Source organism: Cetorhinus maximus, unplaced genomic scaffold (genome assembly GCF_964194155.1).
Source record: "Cetorhinus maximus unplaced genomic scaffold, sCetMax3.hap1.1 HAP1_SCAFFOLD_1657, whole genome shotgun sequence".
NCBI classification, from domain to species: domain Eukaryota; kingdom Metazoa; phylum Chordata; class Chondrichthyes; order Lamniformes; family Cetorhinidae; genus Cetorhinus; species Cetorhinus maximus.
Window position 1 is genome coordinate 1 of NW_027597597.1, and position 19,584 is coordinate 19,584.

At 51.5% G+C, this 19,584-nt stretch overlaps 1 protein-coding gene across 1 annotated transcript in view; it reads left to right on the forward strand.

The window, feature by feature from the left end:
- Window positions 1-197: 197 nt before the first annotated feature.
- Window positions 198-19,584, forward strand: part of LOC144676514 (rho GTPase-activating protein 32-like) — a gene marked incomplete at its 5' end in the record, with an annotated part of 53,403 nt that continues 34,016 nt past the window's right edge. Inside the window, 8 exons of the mRNA XM_078536913.1 lie at window positions 198-335; window positions 1,104-1,196; window positions 5,715-5,837; window positions 9,174-9,251; window positions 11,285-11,366; window positions 12,186-12,242; window positions 13,217-13,366; window positions 15,863-15,965. Coding sequence (XP_078393039.1) covers window positions 198-335; window positions 1,104-1,196; window positions 5,715-5,837; window positions 9,174-9,251; window positions 11,285-11,366; window positions 12,186-12,242; window positions 13,217-13,366; window positions 15,863-15,965 — 824 coding nt within the window. The remainder of the gene's footprint in view (window positions 336-1,103; window positions 1,197-5,714; window positions 5,838-9,173; window positions 9,252-11,284; window positions 11,367-12,185; window positions 12,243-13,216; window positions 13,367-15,862; window positions 15,966-19,584) is intronic.

The following is a 19,584-nucleotide window of genomic DNA, read 5'->3' on the forward strand; positions in this document are numbered from 1 at the left end:
CCTCTCTATCTCCTCCCCTCACTCTCTCCCTCTTCCCTTCACTCTCTCTCTCCTCTCCTCCACTCACTCTTTCCTTCCTGTCACTCCCTTTGATCACTCCATCCTCCCCCTCCTGCCCTCCCTTCTCCTTCCCTCCTCTCTCCACTCCCCTGTCTTGTTACCCTCCCTCCCCCTGTCCCTCTTCTTCCCTCCCACAGGGTAAGGGGTGGCTGGTCAGACGGAGCTATGAGGATTTTCAGATATTGGACTCACATCTTCACCAGTGTATCTACGATCGGAAATACTCCCAGCTCCCGGAACTTCCCACATTCCAAACACTTGACAATAATACAGAGGTACGTGTGGGTGAGACTCGTACCCCAGTGAGAGTCAGTGTGGGTGAGACCCGTACCCCAGTGAGAGTCAGTGTGTGTGGGACCCGTACCCCAGTGAGAGTCAGTGTGTGTGGGACCCGTACCCCAGTGAGACTCAGTGTGTGTGTGACCCGTACCCCAGTGAGAGTCAGTGTGTGTGGGACCCGTACCCCAGTGAGAGTCAGTGTGTGTGGGACCCGTACCCCAGTGAGAGTCAGTGTGTGTGGGACCCGTACCCCAGTGAGAGTCAGTGTGTGTGGGACCCGTACCCCAGTGAGACTCAGTGTCTGTGTGACCCGTACCCCAGTGAGAGTCAGTGTGTGTGGGACCCGTACCCCAGTGAGAATCAGTGTGTGTGGGACCCGTACCCCAGTGAGAGTCAGTGTGTGGGACCCGTACCCCAGTGAGAGTCAGTGTGTGTGGGACCCGTACCCCAGTGAGAGTCAGTGTGTGTGGGACCCGTACCCCAGTGAGAGTCAGTGTGTGTGGGACCCGTACCCCAGTGAGAGTCAGTGTGTGTGGGACCCGTACCCCAGTGAGAGTCAGTGTCTGTGTGACCCGTACCCCAGTGAGAGTCAGTGTGTGTGGGACCCGTACCCCAGTGAGAGTCAGTGTGTGTGGGACCCGTACCCCAGTGAGAGTCAGTGTCTGTGTGACCCGTACCCCAGTGAGAGTCAGTGTGTGTGGGGTGTTGTGTGGAATATTAAATTGATGAGCTGATTGATGCTGTTTCTTCCTCCCTCACCCCAGCTCATGCACGATTTATTAACGGAATATCTGTCAAGGCTCACCATCGTTGCTGATAACAAAATCAACTGTGGTCCTGTCCTGACGTGGATGGAGGTTAGTGTCTTGGAGAGGGAACATTATTCAATTCCTCCTGCAACCTTCAGCATTGATCTGCTAGGCCTGGGATGAACCACTTAGAGGTGTGACTCTTCCCACTGTCGGAGGGTCAGTACTGAGGGAGTGCCGCACTGTCGGAGGGTCAGTACTGAGGGAGTGCTGCACTGTCAGCGGATCAGTATTGAGTGAGTGCTGCACTGTCGGAGGGTCAGTATTGAGGGAGTGCTGCACTGTCGGGGGGGTCAGTACTGAGGGAGTGCTGCACTGTCGGAGGGTCAGTACTGAGGGAGTGCTGCACTATCGGAGGGTCAGTACCGAGGGAGTGCTGCACTGTCGGGGGGGGTCAGTGCCGAGGGAGTGCTGCACTGTCGGAGGGTCGGGACTGAGGGAGTGCTGCACTGTCGGAGGGTCGGTACTGAGGGAGTGCCACACTGTCGGAGGGTCGGTACTGAGGGAGTGCCGCACTGTCAGAGGGTCAGTACTGAGGGAGTGCTGCACTGTCAGAGGGTCAGTACTGAGGAGTGCTGCATTGTCGGAGGGTCAGTACTGAGGGAGAGCTGCATTGTCGGAGGGTCAGTACTGAGGGAGTGCCGCACTGTCGGAGGGTCAGTACTGAGGGAGTGCTGCACTGTCGGAGGGTCAGTACTGAGGGAATGCTGCACTGTCGGAGGGTCAGTACTGAGGGAGTGCCGCACTGTCGGAGGATCAGTACTGAGGGAGTGCTGCACTGTCGGAGGGTCAGTACTGAGGAGGTGTTGCACTGTCAGAGGGTTAGTTCTTAGATTCCCTCTGTCTCCCTGTTTGTCTGTTTCACACTCTCTCTCTCTCTCTCTCTACCTGTTTCTCTGTCTCTCTCTTTCTCTCTGTCTTTCTTTGTCTTTCTGTTTTGATGTCTCTCACACTCTCTCTCTCTCTCCCTCTGCCTCGCTGACACTCACTCTCTGCAGCACAATGTGACGACCAAACAGATTTTCCCTTCACCCACCCTGTCAGCATTCCGTAGGTACCTTTCCCTCCGGGACATCATGGTCCACTCCTCCATCACCCCCTACACCTCAACCCCCTCCCACGGCACCCTCCCATGCAACCGCAGAAGGTGCAACACCTGCCCCTTTACTTCCCCCCTCCTCACCGTCCAAGAGCCCAAACACTCCTTTCAAGTGAAGCAGCATTTCACTTGCACTTCCCTCAATTTAGTCTACTGCATTCGCTGCTCCCAATGCGGTTTCCTCTACATTGGAGAGACCAAACGCAGACTGGGTGACCGCTTTGCGGAACACCTTCGGTCTGTCCGCAAGCATGACCCAGACCTCCCTGTCGCTTGCCATTTTAACACCCCACCCTGCTCTCATGCCCACATGTCCGTCCTTGGCCTGCTGCATTGTTCCAGTGAAGCTCAACGCAAACTGGAGGAACAGCACCTCATCTTCCGACTAGGCACTTTACAGCCTTCCGGACTGAATATTGAGTTCAACAACTTCAGACCATGGGGAGGGCCAACAAGGCAAGGGAATGCTCAATAAATGGAAAGTTATTGGGAGAGGTTGAGGAAGTGAGAGGTCTTGGAGCGCATGCCCTCTGAAAGTGGCAGGACAGGTGGATAAGGTGGTAAAGAAAGCATATGGAACGCTTTCCTTTATTGGGCGAGGTATTGAATACAAAAGCAGGGACGTGATGATGGAACTGTACAAAACGCTGGTTAGGCCACAGCTGGAATTTTGTGCACAGTCCTGGTCACCACATTACAGGAAGGACATAAATGCCCTGGAGAGAGTGCAGAGGAGACCTACAAGAATTTCACAGAATCACAGAATTCTAACAGCACAGGAGGAGGCCATTCGGCCCATCATGTCTGCACTGACTCTCCAAATGAGCATTATGACCTAGTGCCATTGCCCTGCCTTTTCCCTGTCCCCCTGCACATTGTTTCTATTCAAACAATCATCCACTGCCCTCTCGAATGCCTCGATTGAACCTGCCTCCACCACACTTCCAGGCCGTGCATTCCAGACCCCAATCACTCGCTGTGTGAAAAAGTTTCTCACCTCGCATTTGCTTCTTTTGCAAATCACTTTAAATCTGTGCCCTCTCGTTCTCGATCCTTTTACGAGTGGAAACAGTTTCTCCCTATCTACTCTGTCCAGCCCCCTCATGATTTTGAACATCTCTATCAAATCTCCTCTCAGCCTTTTTCTCTCCAAGGAGAACAGTCTCAACCTCTCCAATCTATCCTCATAGCTGAAGTTTCTCATCTCTGGAACCATTCTTGTAAACCTCTTCTGCTCTCTCTCCAACATGTTCACATCCTTCCTATAATGTGGTGCCCAGAACTGTGCACAATACTCCAGCTGAGGTCTAATGAGTGTCTTATATAAATTCAGCATAACCTCCCTGCTCTTGTACTCTATGCCCCTATTAATAAAGCCCAGGATACTATATACTTTATTAACTGCTCTCTCCACCTGTCCTGACACCTTCGATGATCTATGCACATATACCCCCAGGTCTTTCTGCTCCTGAACCCCCTTCAAAATTTCACCCCTTATTTTATATTGTCTGTCCATGTTCTTCCTTCCAAAATGCATCATCTCACACTTCCCCACATTGAACGCCATCTGCCACCTATCTGCCCACTCCACCCAACTTGTCCATGTCCTATTGAAGTTCCACACCGTCCTCCTCACAGTTCACAACACTCCCAAGCTTCGTATCATCCACAAACTTTGAAACTGTCCCCTGCACACCAAGATCCAGATCATTAATATATATCAGGAAAAGCAAGGGTCCCAATACCGACCCCTGGGGAACTTCACTACAAACCTTCCTCCAGCCCGAAAAATACCCATTGACCATTACTCTCTGCTTCCTGTTTTGTATCCACATCGCTACTGCCCCTTTTATTCAGTGTTGCCAGGGCTTGAAAATTGCAGCTATGAGGAGAGATTGGACAGGCTGGGGTTGTTTTCTTCACAACAAAGGAGGCTGAGGGGTGACCTAATTGAGGTGTACAAAATTATGAAGGGCCTAGATAGGGTAGACAGTAAAGACGAGTTTTCTTTAGCCCAGGGGGCAATTACCAGGGGATTAAGATGGGCAGCTAGTTTCTTTTTCATCTTTTTTCTGGCCAGCACGGACATGATGGGCTGAATGGCCTCTTTCTACACACAAACTTTCCTATGGTTCTAACTCTCTCCCCCATCTTTACCCCTTTTTTAATCCAACTTAAAAAAAATGTTTAATCAATTTTTATTGTTTATTTTTATTGATTTATTTATTTTAAAATCATTTCTCCCCCCACCAACCCCCCGGCCCCCGCCTCACAGCGCCATCTGTCAATTGTTTCCATGTTGCCCTTTCACCGAGCGCTGACCCTTGTTCTGCTCTTCACGCGTTCTGCTCTTACCGTTACGCCGCTATCAGCACCTTCTTTAGTCTCTCACACCACCATTAATACTCCCTCTGTCCTGTGTCCACGACATCTTTGTCAGCCTCTCCTGAGCCCCCCACCTATCCCTGACTTTCTATTTTGCTCTAACCTCTCTTAAACAGTATAAAATCCATCACATTTCTACTTCTCTTTAGCTCTGAATGCAGACTCGAAACGTTAACCCTGTTTCTCTCCCCTGTGGTGCCGCCAGGCCTGCTGAACTTTTCCAGCATTTTTCGTTTTGTTTCAGATTTCCAGCATCTGCAGCATTTTGCTTTCATCACACTCACTCTCTGTCCCTCTCTCTCTGTCTCTCCCCCTCTCTGTCTCTCTCCTTGTCTCTCTCTCTCTTTCTGTCTCTCCCCCTCTCTGTCTCTCTCTCTCCCACCCTGTGTCTCTCTCCCTGTCTCTCTCTCTTTCTGTCTCTCACTCTGTCTCTCTCTCACTCTCTGTCTGTCCCTCTGTCTGTCTCTCTGTGTCTTTCTCTCTCTCTCTCTGTCTCTCCCCCTCTCTGTCTCTCTCTCTGTCGCTCTCTCTGTCTCTCCCCCTTTGTCTGTCTCTCTCTCCCTGTCTCTCTCTCTCTCTCTATGTCTTTCTCTGTCTCTCCCCCTCTCTGTGTCTCTCTCTCCCACCCTGTGTCTCTCTCCCTGTCTCTCTCTCTCTTTCTATCTCTCTCTCTGTGTCTCTCCCCCTCTCTGTCTGTCTCTCTCACTGTCTCTCCCCCTCTCTGTCTGTCTCTGTCCCTGTCCCTCTCTCTCTGTCTCTCTCTCTGTCTCTCTCCCCCTCTCTGTCTGTCTCTCTCACTGTCTCTTCCCCTCTCTGTCTGTCTCTGTCCCTGTCCCTCTCTCTCTGTCTCTCTCTCTGTCTCTCTCCCCCTCTCTGTCTGTCTCTCTCACTGTCTCTCCCCCTCTCTGTCTGTCTCTGTCCCTGTCCCTCTCTCTCTCTGTCTCTCCCCTTCTCTGTCTCTCTCTCTCTCTCGCTCTGTCTCTCTCCCTGTCTCTCTCTCTCCCCGTCTCTCTCCCTTTCTCCTGTCTACATTCAGTAGCTGTCTGAGAACTGCACTGACCATTTTCCCTTGTTGTTAACAGATTGATAACAAAGGGAACCGCCTGCTGGTAAATGATGAAGCTTTTATTAATGTTCCTGCTATTGCTGCTGCCCATGTCATCAAACGTTACACTGCTCAGGCCAGAGATGAACTCTCCTTCGAGGTAAACAAAAGATTTCACGCAGCAGTGGGGAGAACAAGAGGATCCCAGCAGGAGACACTGCCTGTAGGGGGTGCTGGGTGTGTGTGTGTGTGTGTTGTGAAAGTGGGAGTGTGTGTGTGAGAATCTGTGTGCGTGTGTGTGTGCGTGACAGTGGGAGAGTGTGTGAGAGAATGTGTGTGTGCATGACAGTGGGAGAGTGTGTGTGTGACAGTAGCAGTGTGTGTGTGAGAATGTGTGTGTGCGTGACAGTGGGAGAGTGTGTGCGTGACAGTGGGAGAGTGTGTGAGAATCTGCGTTTGTGACTTTGTGTATGTGAGAATCTGTGTGTGTGTGTGTGTGTATGTGTTGAGAAAGTGGGAGTGTATGTGTGAGAATCTGCATGTGTGTGCGTGACAGTGGGAGAGTGTGTGCGTGACAGTGGGAGAGTGTGTGCGTGACAGTGGGAGAGTGTGTGCGTGACAGTGGGAGAGTGTGTGCGTGACAGTGGGAGAGTGTGTGCGTGACAGTGGGAGAGTGTGTGCGTGACAGTGGGAGAGTGTGTGTGTGACAGTGGGAGAGTGTGTGCGTGACAGTGGGAGAGTGTGTGTGTGACAGTGGGAGAGTGTGTGTGTGACAGTGGGAGAGTGTGTGTGTGACAGTGGGAGAGTTTGTGCGTGACAGTGGGAGAGTGTGTGCGTGACAGTGGGAGAGTGTGTGCGTGACAGTGGGAGAGTTTGTGCGTGACAGTGGGAGAGTGTGTGCGTGACAGTGGGAGAGTGTGTGCGTGACAGTGGGAGAGTGTGTGCGTGACAGTGGGAGAGTGTGTGCGTGACAGTGGGAGAGTGTGTGCGTGACAGTGGGAGAGTGTGTGCGTGACAGTGGGAGAGTGTGTGCGTGACAGTGGGAGAGTGTGTGCGTGACAGTGGGAGAGTGTGTGCGTGACAGTGGGAGAGTGTGTGCGTGACAGTGGGGGAGTGTGTGCGTGACAGTGGGGGAGTGTGTGCGTGACAGTGGGAGAGTGTGTGCGTGACAGTGGGAGAGTGTGTGCGTGACAGTGGGAGAGTGTGTGCGTGACAGTGGGAGTGTGTGCGTGACAGTGGGAGAGTGTGTGCGTGACAGTGGGAGAGTGTGTGCGTGACAGTGGGAGAGTGTGCGTGACAGTGGGAGAGTGTGTGTGTGACAGTGGGAGAGTGTGTGTGTGACAGTGGGAGAGTGTGTGCGTGACAGTGGGAGAGTGTGTGCGTGACAGTGGGAGAGTGTGTGCGTGACAGTGGGAGAGTGTGTGCGTGACAGTGGGAGAGTTTGTGCGTGACAGTGGGAGAGTGTGTGCGTGACAGTGGGAGTGTGTGTGCGTGACAGTGGGAGAGTGTGTGCGTGACAGTGGGAGAGTGTGTGTGTGACAGTGGGAGAGTGTGTGCGTGACAGTGGGAGAGTTTGTGCGTGACAGTGGGAGAGTGTGTGCGTGACAGTGGGAGAGTGTGTGCGTGACAGTGGGAGAGTGTGTGTGTGACAGTGGGAGAGTGTGTGCGTGACAGTGGGAGAGTGTGTGCGTGACAGTGGGAGAGTGTGTGTGTGACAGTGGGAGAGTGTGTGTGACAGTGGGAGAGTGTGTGCGTGACAGTGGGAGAGTGTGTGTGTGACAGTGGGAGTGTGTGCGTGACAGTGGGAGAGTGTGTGCGTGACAGTGGGAGTGTGTGCGTGACAGTGGGAGAGTGTGTGCGTGACAGTGGGAGAGTGTGTGCGTGACAGTGGGAGAGTGTGTGCGTGACAGTGGGAGAGTGTGTGCGTGACAGTGGGAGAGTGTGTGCGTGACAGTGGGAGAGTGTGTGTGTGACAGTGGGAGAGTGTGTGCGTGACAGTGGGAGAGTGTGTGTGTGACAGTGGGAGTGTGTGCGTGACAGTGGGAGAGTGTGTGCGTGACAGTGGGAGAGTGTGTGCGTGACAGTGGGAGAGTGTGTGCGTGACAGTGGGAGAGTGTGTGCGTGACAGTGGGAGAGTGTGTGTGAATCTGTGCATTTGTGATTGTGCGTATGTGAGAATCTGTGTGTGTGTTGTGAAAGTGGGAGTGTGTATGTGAGAATCTGTGCATGCTTGTGTGTGACAATGGGAGTGTGTGTGTGTGACAGTGGGAGTGTGTGAGAATGTGTGTGTGTGTGTGTAACAGTGGGAGAATGTGTGTGAGAATCTGTGTGTGTGCGTGACAATGGGAGAGTGTGCGAGACATTGGGACAATGTGCATGACAGTGGGAGAGTGTGTGTGTGTGTGAGAATCTGTGTGTGTGTGTGTGAGAATCTGTGTGTGTGTGTGTGAGAATCTGTGTGTGTGTGTGAGAATGTGTGTGTGTGTGTGAGAATGTGTGTGTGTGAGAATCTGTGTGTGTGTGTGTGTGTGAGAATCTGTGTGTGTGTGTGAGAATCTGTGTGTGTGCGCGCGCGCACGTGTGTATGAGAATCTGTGTGTGTGTGAGAATCTGTGTGTATGTGTGTGTGACAGTGGGAGTGTGTATGTGAGAATCTGTGCATGCTTGTGTGTGACAATGGGAGTGTGTGTGTGTGACAGTGGGAGTGTGTGAGAATGTGTGTGTGTGTAACAGTGGGAGAATGTGTGTGAGAATCTATGTGTGTGTGCGTGACAATGGGAGAGTGTGCGAGACATTGGGACAATGTGCATGACAGTGGGAGAGTGTGTGTGTGTGTGAGAATCTGTGTGTGTGTGTGAGAATGTGTGTGTGTGTGAGAGAATCTGTGTGTGTGTGTGAGAATGTGTGTGTGTGTGAGAATCTGTGTGTGTATGAGAATCTGTGTGTGTGTGTGTGTGTGAATCTGTGTGTGTGTGTGTGAGAATCTGTGTGTGTGTGTGCGCGCGTGTGTGTGTGAGAATCTGTGTGTGAGAGAATCTGTGTGTGTGTGTGTGTGAGAATCTGTGTGTGTGTGTGAGAATCTGTGTGTGCGCGCGCGTGTGTGTGAGAGAATCTGTGTGTGTGTGTGAGAATCTGTGTGTGTGTGTGTGTGTGTGTGTGTGTGAGAATCTGTGTGTGTGTGTGAGAATCTGTGTGTGTATGAGAATGTGTGTGTGTGTGTGAGAATCTGTGTGTGCGCGCGCGTGTGTGTGAGAGAATCTGTGTGTGAGAGAATCTGTGTGTGAGAATCTGTGTGTGTGTGAGAATCTGTGTGTGTGAGAGAATCTGTGTGTGTGTGTGAGAGTGTGTGTGTGTGTGTGTGAGGGGTACAGATGGGGTTGTGCTCTTTCACAATCACTAGCTCCTAATCCAGCTCCTTTCTCCAACTGATATAATCCCCCAAATCCAGCTTCACCCCAGGTGTGAAATACTCAGCCCCCGTCCCTTATCGTTACAGGTGGGGGATATTGTCTCTGTCATTGACATGCCTCCAAAGGAGGACACCACATGGTGGAGAGGCAAACATGGCTTCCAGGTAGGAACACTGCAGCTTTTTGATTCTGGGGCCTTTAAGTGAGTTAAATATTCCAGATGGTTTATTCAAACATCGCCAAGAGAGATATGAGGGACAAGTGACCAAAAGATCAGTCAAAGGGGCAGATTTCTCAGGAGTGTCTTACAGGAGGAGAGACAGACAGAGAATGAGAGAGGCGGAGGGGTTTAGGGAGGGAATTCCAGAGCTCAGGGCCCCCAGGCAGCTGAAGGCACGGCCGCCAATGGTGGAGCGATGGGTATCGGGGGACTGTCAAGAGGCCGGAATTGGAGGAGCGCAGAGATCTCGGAGGGTTGTAGGGACTGGAGGAGGTTACAGAGATAGGGAGGGTTGTTGGGGCTGGAGGAAGCTACAGTGACAGGTTGAAATATGCCGTACCTGTCCTGGGAGTGTTTGATGGGGACGGTGTAGAGGGAGCTTTACTCTGTATCTAACCCCGTGCTGTACCTGTCCTGGGAGTGTTTGATGGGGACAGTGAAGAGGGAGCTTTACTCTGTATCTAACCCCGTGCTGTACCTGTCCTGGGAGTATTTGATGGGGACGGTGTAGAGGGAGCTTTACTCTGTATCTAACCCCGTGCTGTACCTGTCCTGGGAGTGTTTGATGGGGACAGTGTAGAGGGAGCTTTACTCTCTATCTAACCCCGTGCTGTACCTGTCCTGGGAGTGTTTGATGGGGACAGTGTAGAGGGAGCTTTACTCTGTATCTAACCCCGTGCTGTACCTGTCCTGGGAGTGTTTGATGGGGACGGTGTAGAGGGAGCTTTACTCTGTATCTAACCCCGTGCTGTACCTGTCCTGGGAGTGTTTGATGGGGACGGTGTAGAGGGAGCTTTACTCTGTATCTAACCCCGTGCTGTACCTGTCCTGGGAGTGTTTGATGGGGACAGTGTAGAGGGAGCTTTACTCTCTATCTAACCCCGTGCTGTACCTGTCCTGGGAGTGTTTGATGGGGACAGTGTAGAGGGAGCTTTACTCTGTATCTAACCCCGTGCTGTACCTCTCCTGGGAGTGTTTGATGGGGACGGTGTAGAGGGAGCTTTACTCTGTATCTAACCCAGTGCTGTACCTGTCCTGGGAGTGTTTGATGGGGACGGTGTAGAGGGAGCTTTACTCTGTATCTAACCCCGTGCTGTACCTGTCCTGGGAGTGTTTGATGGGGACAGTGTAGAGGGAGCTTTACTCTCTATCTAACCCCGTGCTGTACCTGTCCTGGGAGTGTTTGATGGGAACAGTGTAGAGGGAGCTTTACTCTGTATCTAACCCCGTGCTGTACCTGTCCTGGGAGTGTTTGATGGGGACAGTGTAGAGGGAGCTTTACTCTGTATCTAACCCCGTGCTGTACCTGTCCTGGGAGTGTTTGATGGGGACAGTGTAGAGGGAGCTTTACTCTGTATCTAACCCCGTGCTGTACCTGTCCTGGGAGTGTTTGATGGGGACGGTGTAGAGGGAGCTTTACTCTGTATCTAACCCCGTGCTGTACCTGTCCTGGGAGTGTTTGATGGGGACGGTGTAGAGGGAGCTTTACTCTGTATCTAACCCCGTGCTGTACCTGTCCTGGGAGTGTTTGATGGGGACAGTGGAGAGGGAACTTTACTCTGTATCTAACCCCGTGCTGTACCTGTCCTGGGAGCGTTTGATGGGGACAATGTAGAGGGAGCTTTACTCTGTATCTAACCCCATGCTGTACCTGTCCTGGGAATGTTTGATGGGGACAGTGTAGAGGGAGCTTTACTCTGTATCTAACCCCGTGCTGTACCTGTCTTTGGAGTGTTTGAAAGGGACAGTGTAGAGGTAGTTATACTCTGTATCTAACCCCGTGCTGTACCTGTCCTGGGAGTGTTTGATGGGGACAGTGTAGAGGGAGTTATACTCTGTATCTAACCCCGTGCTGTACCTGTCCTGGGAGTGTTTGATGGGGACAGTGTAGAGGGAGTTTTACTCTGTGGGGGATTAGTTGTGGATTTTGAGTGTCTGTCACAGGTTTACCTGATAATGTCTCTGCTCTGTATCCAGGTTGGGTTTTTTCCCAGTGAGTGTGTACAGTTGATCAGTGAAAGACTCACCCCATCAAACTGCCCGTCTGCAGCGAAAACAGGTCAGAGGAAAATTCAACCAAAGTCAGCCAGGGTTCCTGCTCCCGATCACTGTCCGATGACCCCTGGGTTAGAGAGAGGGAGGGGAAATCAGCCAGGGTTCCTGCTCCTGATCACTGTCCAGTGACCCCTGTGTTAGAGAGAGAGAGGGGAAATCAGCCAGGGTTCCTGCTCCTGATCACTGTCCAGTGACCCCTGGGTTAGAGAGAGAGAGGAAATCAGCCAGGGTTCCTGCTCCTGATCACTGTCCAGTGATCCCTGGGTTAGAGAGGGAGAGGGGAAATCAGCCAGGGTTCCTGCTTCTGATCACTGTCCAGTGACCCCTGGGTTAGAGAGAGAGAGAGAGGAAATCAGCCAGGGTTCCTGCTCCTGATCACTGTTCAGTGATCCCTGGGTTAGAGAGAGAGAGAGGGGGGAAATCAGCCAGGGTTCCTGCTCCTGATCACTGTCCAGTGACCCCTGGGTTAGAGAGAGAGAGAGGGGGAAATCAGCCAGGGTTCCTGCTCCTGATCACTGTCCAGTGACCCCTGGGTTAGAGAGAGAGAGAGAGGAAATCAGCCAGGGTTCCTGCTCCTGATCATTGTCCAGTGATCCCTGGTGGACGGTCTGGGTGGTAACCAGACGAGGTCAGTGGGAGACCCCGGCTGATGGAGACACTCTGGGTTCGCTCAGTGCTACCCCGCCATTCTGGTCGCTTCCCAGGATTCAAAGTGGTTTTGGCAGTCGGCACATTGGTAGAACCGGGGAGAAGATTTCTCAGAGATGAGTGAGGCATTGGGATTGCTCAGTTAGAATTTGATTCGCGTGTTTACTCTTGTCAGATTGCGAAGGAGCTGCTGTGAAGCCAGGAGCTGTAAATCCACCATCTCCCACATCAGGTAATGGTCAATCCATGGTGTCGCTAAGGGGGCTAACAGCTTGCTTCATTTCACTGGACAATCATAGGCGTGGCTGAGTGGGTAGATCACGCCCCCATCTCTCTCTACTCCTCAGTCCAAAGGACTTGATTTTGAGCCCCCACTTCAGGCCGACAGTCCTCAGTGTCAGTGCTGAGGGAGTGCTGCACTGTCGGACGGTCAGTGCTGAGGGAGTGCTGCACTGTCGGAGGGTCAGTGCTGAGGGAGTGCCGCACTGTCGGAGGGTCAATACTGAGGGAGTGCCGCACTGTCGGAGGGTCAGTACTGAGGGAGTGCCGCACTGTCGGAGGGTCAGTACTGAGGGAGTGCCGCACTGTCGGAGGGTCAGTACTGAGGGAGTGCTGCGCTGTCGGAGGGTCAGTACTGAGGGAGTGCCGCACTGTCGGAGGGTCAGTACTGAGGGAGTGCTGCGCTGTCGGAGGGTCAGTACTGAGGGAGTGCTGCACTGTCGGAGGGTCAGTACTGAGGGAGTGCTGCACTGTCGGAGGGTCAGTACTGAGGGAGTGCTGCGCTGTCGGAGGGTCAGTACTGAGGGAGTGCTGCGCTGTCGGAGGGTCAGTACTGAGGGAGTGCTGCACTGTCGGAGGGTCAGTACTGAGGGAGTGCTGCACTGTCGGAGGGTCAGTACTGAGGGAGTGCTGCGCTGTCGGAGGGTCAGTACTGAGGGAGTGCTGCGCTGTCGGAGGGTCAGTACTGAGGGAGTGCCGCACTGTCGGAGGGTCAGTACAGAGGGAGTGCTGCACTGTCGGAGGGTCAGTACTGAGGCAGTGCCACACTGTTGGAAATGCCTCTTTGGGTGAGATATTAAACCCAAGTCTCCATTTGCCCTCTCAGAGGTGTAACTGCCTCACACTGACACTGAATGAAAGATTAGTTACTGGCAGGGCACAGTGTTATCGATAGGATCCAATGACTGATCCATGTTCTGTCTGCAGTTTGTAAGAAACATGGAAAACTGATGGGATTACTGCTGAATTTCATGAAGTCCCGGCCGACACGTCAGAAACTGAAGCAGCGTGGAATCCTGAAGGAGAGAGTGTTCGGCTGTGATCTCGGAGAACACCTACTCAACTCCGGCCTGGATGGTATAACTCCCAGTGATCGGAGGGAGGGAACGAGAAAGAGGAGGGAGCTGGGCGGGTGAGACCGAGAGAGGTGGGAAAGAGAGATGGAGGGAGAGGGAGGAGCAGTAAAGGGGGGAGAGAGGAGGGAGGGAGGGAGAATGAGAGAGTAGGGAGGAGTGTCTAAGGAGGGACAGAGGGAGACAGGAGGGAGCGATGGAAAAGGGGGACAGGATAAAAGGGGGCGGAGGGAGAGGGAGGAGCAGTAAAGGAGGGAGAATGAGAGAGTAGGGAGGAGGGCTGGGGGAACAGAGGGAGGGAGAGATGGAAAAGAGTGGGAGGGAAAGGGGGACGGAGGGAGAGAGAGAAGGAGTAGCAGAAAAGGATGAAGGGAGAGAGGAGGGAGGGAGAAAGGAGGGAGCGGGGAAGTGGGTGAGGAGCGAGGGAAAGAGAGGGAGGGCAGGTTGAGGAAGGATTGCATCTGTTGGAGTTTAGAAGAGTAAGAGGTGACTTGATTTTTAAAAATTCATTCATGGGATGTGGGCGTCGCTGGCTGGGCCCAGCATTTATTGCCCATCCCTAATTGCCCTTTGAGAAGGTGGTGGGTGAGCTGCCTTCTTGAGCCGCTGCAGTCCCTGTGGTGTAGGTACACCCACAGTGCTGTTAGGGAGGGAGTTCCAGGATTTTGACCCAGCGACAGTGAAGGAACGGCCGATATATTCCCAAGTCAGGATGGTGAGTGACTCGGAGGGGAACTTCCAGGTGGTGGTGTTCCCCATGTGTCTGCTGCCCTTGTCCTTCTAGATGGTAGAGGTCGTGGGTTTGGAAGGTGCTGTCTAAGGTGCCTTGGTGAATTCCTGCAGTGCATCTTGTAGATGGTACACACACTGCTGCTACTGTGTGTCTGTGGTAGAGGGAGTGAATGTTTGTGGATGTGGTGCCAATCAAGCGGGGCTGCTTTGACCTGGATGGTGTTGAGCAAGAGTGTTGTTGGAGCTGCACTCATCCAGGCAAGTGGGGAGTATTCCATCACACTCCTGACTTGTGCCTTTTAGATGATGGACAGGCTTTGGGGAGTCAGGAGGTGGGTTATTCATCGCAGGATTCCCAGCCTCTAACCTGCTCTTGTAGCCACAGTATTTCTATGGCTGGTCCAGTTCAGTTTCTGGTCAATGGTCGAAGGAGCCTTGGTGAGTTGCTGCAGTGCATCTTGTAGATGGTACACACACTGCTGCCATTGAAACCTTTAAGGGATGTGGTGGCACAGTGATATTGTCACTGGACTAGTGTTCCAGAGACCTAGGGTAATGGTCTGGCGTGGCCAATGGTGGAATCTGAATCCAATAAAATTCTGGAATTAAAAATCTGATGGTGACCATGAAACCACTGTCGATTGTTGAAAAAACCCATCTGGGTCACTAATGCCCTTTGGAGGAGGGAAATCTGCCGTCCTTACCCGGTCTGGCCTACATGTGACTCCAGACCCACAGCAAAGTGGCTGACTCTTAAATGCCCCTCTGAACAAGGGCAATTAGGGATGGGCAATAAATGCTGGCCTAGCCAGTGACGCCCACATCCCATTAACAAATATTAAAAGAAATCCTGAGGGGTCTTATTTAAGGGAGGATGTAAATGCGTTGGAAGCAGTTCAGAGAAGGTTTACCAGACTAATTCCTGGAATGGGTGGGTTGTCTTGTGAGGAAAGGTTGGACAGGTTAGGTTTGTATCCACTGGAGTTTAGAAGAGTAAGAGGCGACTTGATTGAAGCTGTTAAGATCCTGAGGGGTCTTGACAGGGTGGATGTGGAGAGGATGTTTCCTCTTGTGGAAGAATCTAGAACCAGGGAGATCACTGTTTAAAAATAAGGGGTCGCCCGTTTAAAACGGAGATGAGGAGAACAATTTTCTTCTCATCAGAGGCTGGTGAGTCTTTGGAACTCTCTTCCTCAAAAGGTGGTGGAAGCAGAGTCTGAATAGTTTTAAGGCCGGGGTGGATAGATTCTTGGTAAGTAATGGGGTGAAAGGTTATTGATGGTGTACGGCAAGTTTCAGTCAGGTCAGCCAGGATCTTGTTGAATGACGGAGCAGGCTCGAGGGGCCGAGTGGCCTCCTCCTGCTCCCAATTCATATGTTGGTATGATTGAGGGAAGGGAGGAGGGAGCAGGCATGGAGGGACAGAGAGAGGGAGGGAGAGAGTGAGAGAGAGAGGAGGGATCAGTCTGGTGGGAAGGAGAGCAAGTAGGGAGGGGTGGATGGAGGAAGAGTGGGAGGCGGATGGAGGGAGGAAGAGCAGGAGGCGGAGGGAAAGATAGCGACACGAAGTGAGACAGGGCAAGAGAGGGTGAGGAAGTGAAGATTGGGATAGAGAGGGAGGGGGAGGCTGTAATGATCGAGAGCAGGTGAATGAGGATTAGATGGATGGTCCTGAGCCCCACACTGAGCTGGAAGTGTCCGGGCCCCTGTGCTGTGTTTATGATCTGTCCCCATGACCCTCGCTAACTTCACTATTCCCATTCTGCAGTTCCTCAGGTGTTGGTAAGCTGCTCTGAATTTATCGAGGAACATGGGATTGTGGATGGGATTTACCGGCTCTCTGGAATCTCCTCCAACATTCAAAAACTACGGTAAACAAGTCTACCCCCTGTCCATCTCTCACAGCAAATACCCCACACCTCCTCTCTACTTCTCCGTCTCCATCTCTCCATCACAGAATTCCTCACTCACTCTCTCTCCGTCACAGTATTCCTCCTCACTCTCTCTCCATCACAGTATTCCTCCTCACTATCCCTCCATCACAGAATCCCTCACTCACTATCCCTCCATCACAGAATTCCTCACTCACTATCCCTCCATCGCAGAATCCCTCACTATCTCTCCATCGCAGAATTCCTCACTCACTATCCCTCCATCACAGAAGTCCTCACGCACTATCTCTCCATCACAGAATCCCTCACTCACTATCCCTCCATCACAGAATCCCTCACTCACTATCTCTCCATCACAGAATCCCTCACTCACTATCCCTCCATCACAGTATTCCTCCTCACTATCCCTCCATCACAGAATCCCTCACTCACTATCTCTCCATCACAGAATTCCTCCTCACTATCTCTCCATCACAGAATCCCTCACTCACTATCCCTCCATCACAGTATTCATCCTCACTATCCCTCCATCACAGAATTCCTCACTCACTATCCCTCCATCACAGAATTCCTCCTCACTATCCCTCCATCACATAATTCCTCACTCACTATCCCTCCATCACAGAATCCCTCACTCACTATCCCTCCATCACAGAATCCCTCACTCACTATCTCTCCATCACAGAATCCCTCACTCACTCTCCATCACAGTATTCCTCCTCACTATCTCTCCATCACAGTATTCCTCCTCACTATCCCTCCATCACAGAATTCCTCACTCACTATCCCTCCATCACAGAATTCGTCACTCACTATCCCTCCATCACAGAATCCCTCACTCACTATCCCTCCATCACAGAATCCCTCACTCACTATCTCTCCATCACAGAATCCCTCACTCACTATCCCTCCATCACAGTATTCCTCCTCACTATCCCTCCATCACAGTATTCCTCCTCACTATCCCTCCATCACAGAATTCCTCACTCACTATCTCTCCATCACAGAATTCCTCACTCACTATCTCTCCATCACAGAATTCCTCACTCACCATCCCTCCATCACAGCATCCCTCACTCACTATCTCTCCATCACAGTATTCCTCCTCACTATCCCTCCATCACAGTATTCCTCCTCACTATCCCTCCATCACAGAATCCCTCACTCACTATCTCTCCATCACAGAATTCCTCACTCACTATCCCTCCATCACAGAATCCCTCACTCACTATCTCTCCATCACAAAATTCCTCACTCACTATCCCTCCATCACATAATCCCTCACTCACTATCCATCACAAAATTCCTCCTCACTATCTCTCCATCACAGAATCCCTCTCACTATCTCTCCATCACAGAATCCCTCACTCACTATCTCTCCATCACAAAATTCCTCACTCACTATCTCTCCATCACAGAATCCCTCACTCACTATCCCTCCATCACAGAATCCCTCACTCACTATCTCTCCATCACAGAATCCCTCACTCACTATCCCTCCATCACAGTATTCCTCCTCACTATCTCTCCATCACAGAATTCCTCACTCACTATCTCTCCATCACAGAATTCCTCACTCACTATCCCTCCATCACAGAATTCCTCACTCACTATCCCTCCATCACAGAATCCCTCACTCACTATCCCTCCATCACAGTATTCCTCCTCACTATCCCTCAATCACAGAATTCCTCACTCACTATCTCTCCATCACAGAATTCCTCACTCACTATCCCTCCATCACAGAATTGCTCACTCACTATCCCTCCATCACAGAATCCCTCACTCACTATCCCTCCATCACAGAATTCCTCACTCACTATCCCTCCATCACAGAATTCCTCACTCACTATCTCTCCATCACAGTATTCCTCCTCACTATCCCTCCATCACATAATCCCTCACTCACTATCCCTCCATCACAGTATTCCTCCTCACTATCTCTCCATCACCGAATTCCTCACTCACTATCTCTCCATCACAGAATTCCTCACTCACTATCTCTCCATCACAGAATTCCTCACTCACTATCCCTCCATCACAGAATCCCTCACTCACTATCCCTCCATCACAGTATTCCTCCTCACTATCCCTCAATCACAGAATTCCTCACTCACTATCCCTCCATCACAGAATCCCTCACTCACTATACCTCCATCACAGAATCCCTCACTCACTATACCTCCATCACAGTATTCCTCCTCACTATTCCTCCATCACAGAATTCCTCACTCACTATCCCTCCATCACAGAATTCCTCACTCACTATCTCTCCATCACAGAATTCCTCCTCACTATCCCTCCATCACAGAATTCCTCCTCACTATCCCTCCATCACAGAATCCCTCACTCACTATCCCTCCATCACAGTATTCCTCCTCACTATCTCTCCATCACAGAATTCCTCACTCACTATCTCTCCATCACAGAATTCCTCACTCACTATCTCTCCATCACAGAATTCCTCACTCACTATCCCTCCATCACAGAATCCCTCACTCACTATCCCTCCATCACAGTATTCCTCCTCACTATCCTTCAATCACAGAATCCCTCACTCACTATCCCTCCATCACAGAATCCCTCACTCACTATACCTCCATCACAGTATTCCTCCTCACTATCCCTCCATCACAGAATTCCTCACTCACTATCCCTCCATCACAGAATTCCTCACTCACTATCTCTCCATCACAGAATTCCTCACTCACTATCCCTCCATCACAGAATCCCTCACTCACTATCTCTCCATCACAGTATTCCTCCTCACTATCCCTCCATCACAGAATTCCTCACTCACTATCCCTCCATCACAGAATCCCTCACTCACTATCCCTCCATCACAGAATCCCTCACTCACTATCCCGCCATCACAGTATTCCTCCTCACTATCCCTCCATCACAGTATTCCTCACTCACTATCTCTCCATCACAGAATTCCTCACTCACTATCCCTCCATCACAGAATTCCTCACTCACTTTCCCTCCATCACAGAATCCCTCACTCACTATCTCTCCATCACAGTATTCCTCCTCACTATCTCTCCATCACAGTATTCCTCCTCACTATCCCTCCATCACAGAATTCCTCACTCACTATCCCTCCATCACAGAATTCCTCACTCACTATCCCTCCATCACAGAATCCCTCACTCACTATCTCTCCATCACAGAATCCCTCTCACTATCCCTCCATCACAGTATTCCTCCTCACTATCCCTCCATCACAGTATTCCTCCTCACTATCCCTCCATCACAGAATTCCTCACTCACTATCTCTCCATCACAGAATTCCTCACTCATTATCTCTCCATCACAGAATTCCTCACTCACCATCCCTCCATCACAGAATCCCTCACTCACTAACCCTCCATCACAGAATCCCTCACTCACTATCCCTCCATCACAGTATTCCTCCTCACTATCCCTCCATCACAGAATTCCTCACTCACTATCCCTCCATCACAGTATTCCTCCTCACTATCCCTCCATCACAGAATTCCTCACTCACTATCTCTCCATCACAGAATTCCTCACTCACTATCCCTCCATCACAGAATCCCTCACTCACTATCTCTCCATCACAGTATTCCTCCTC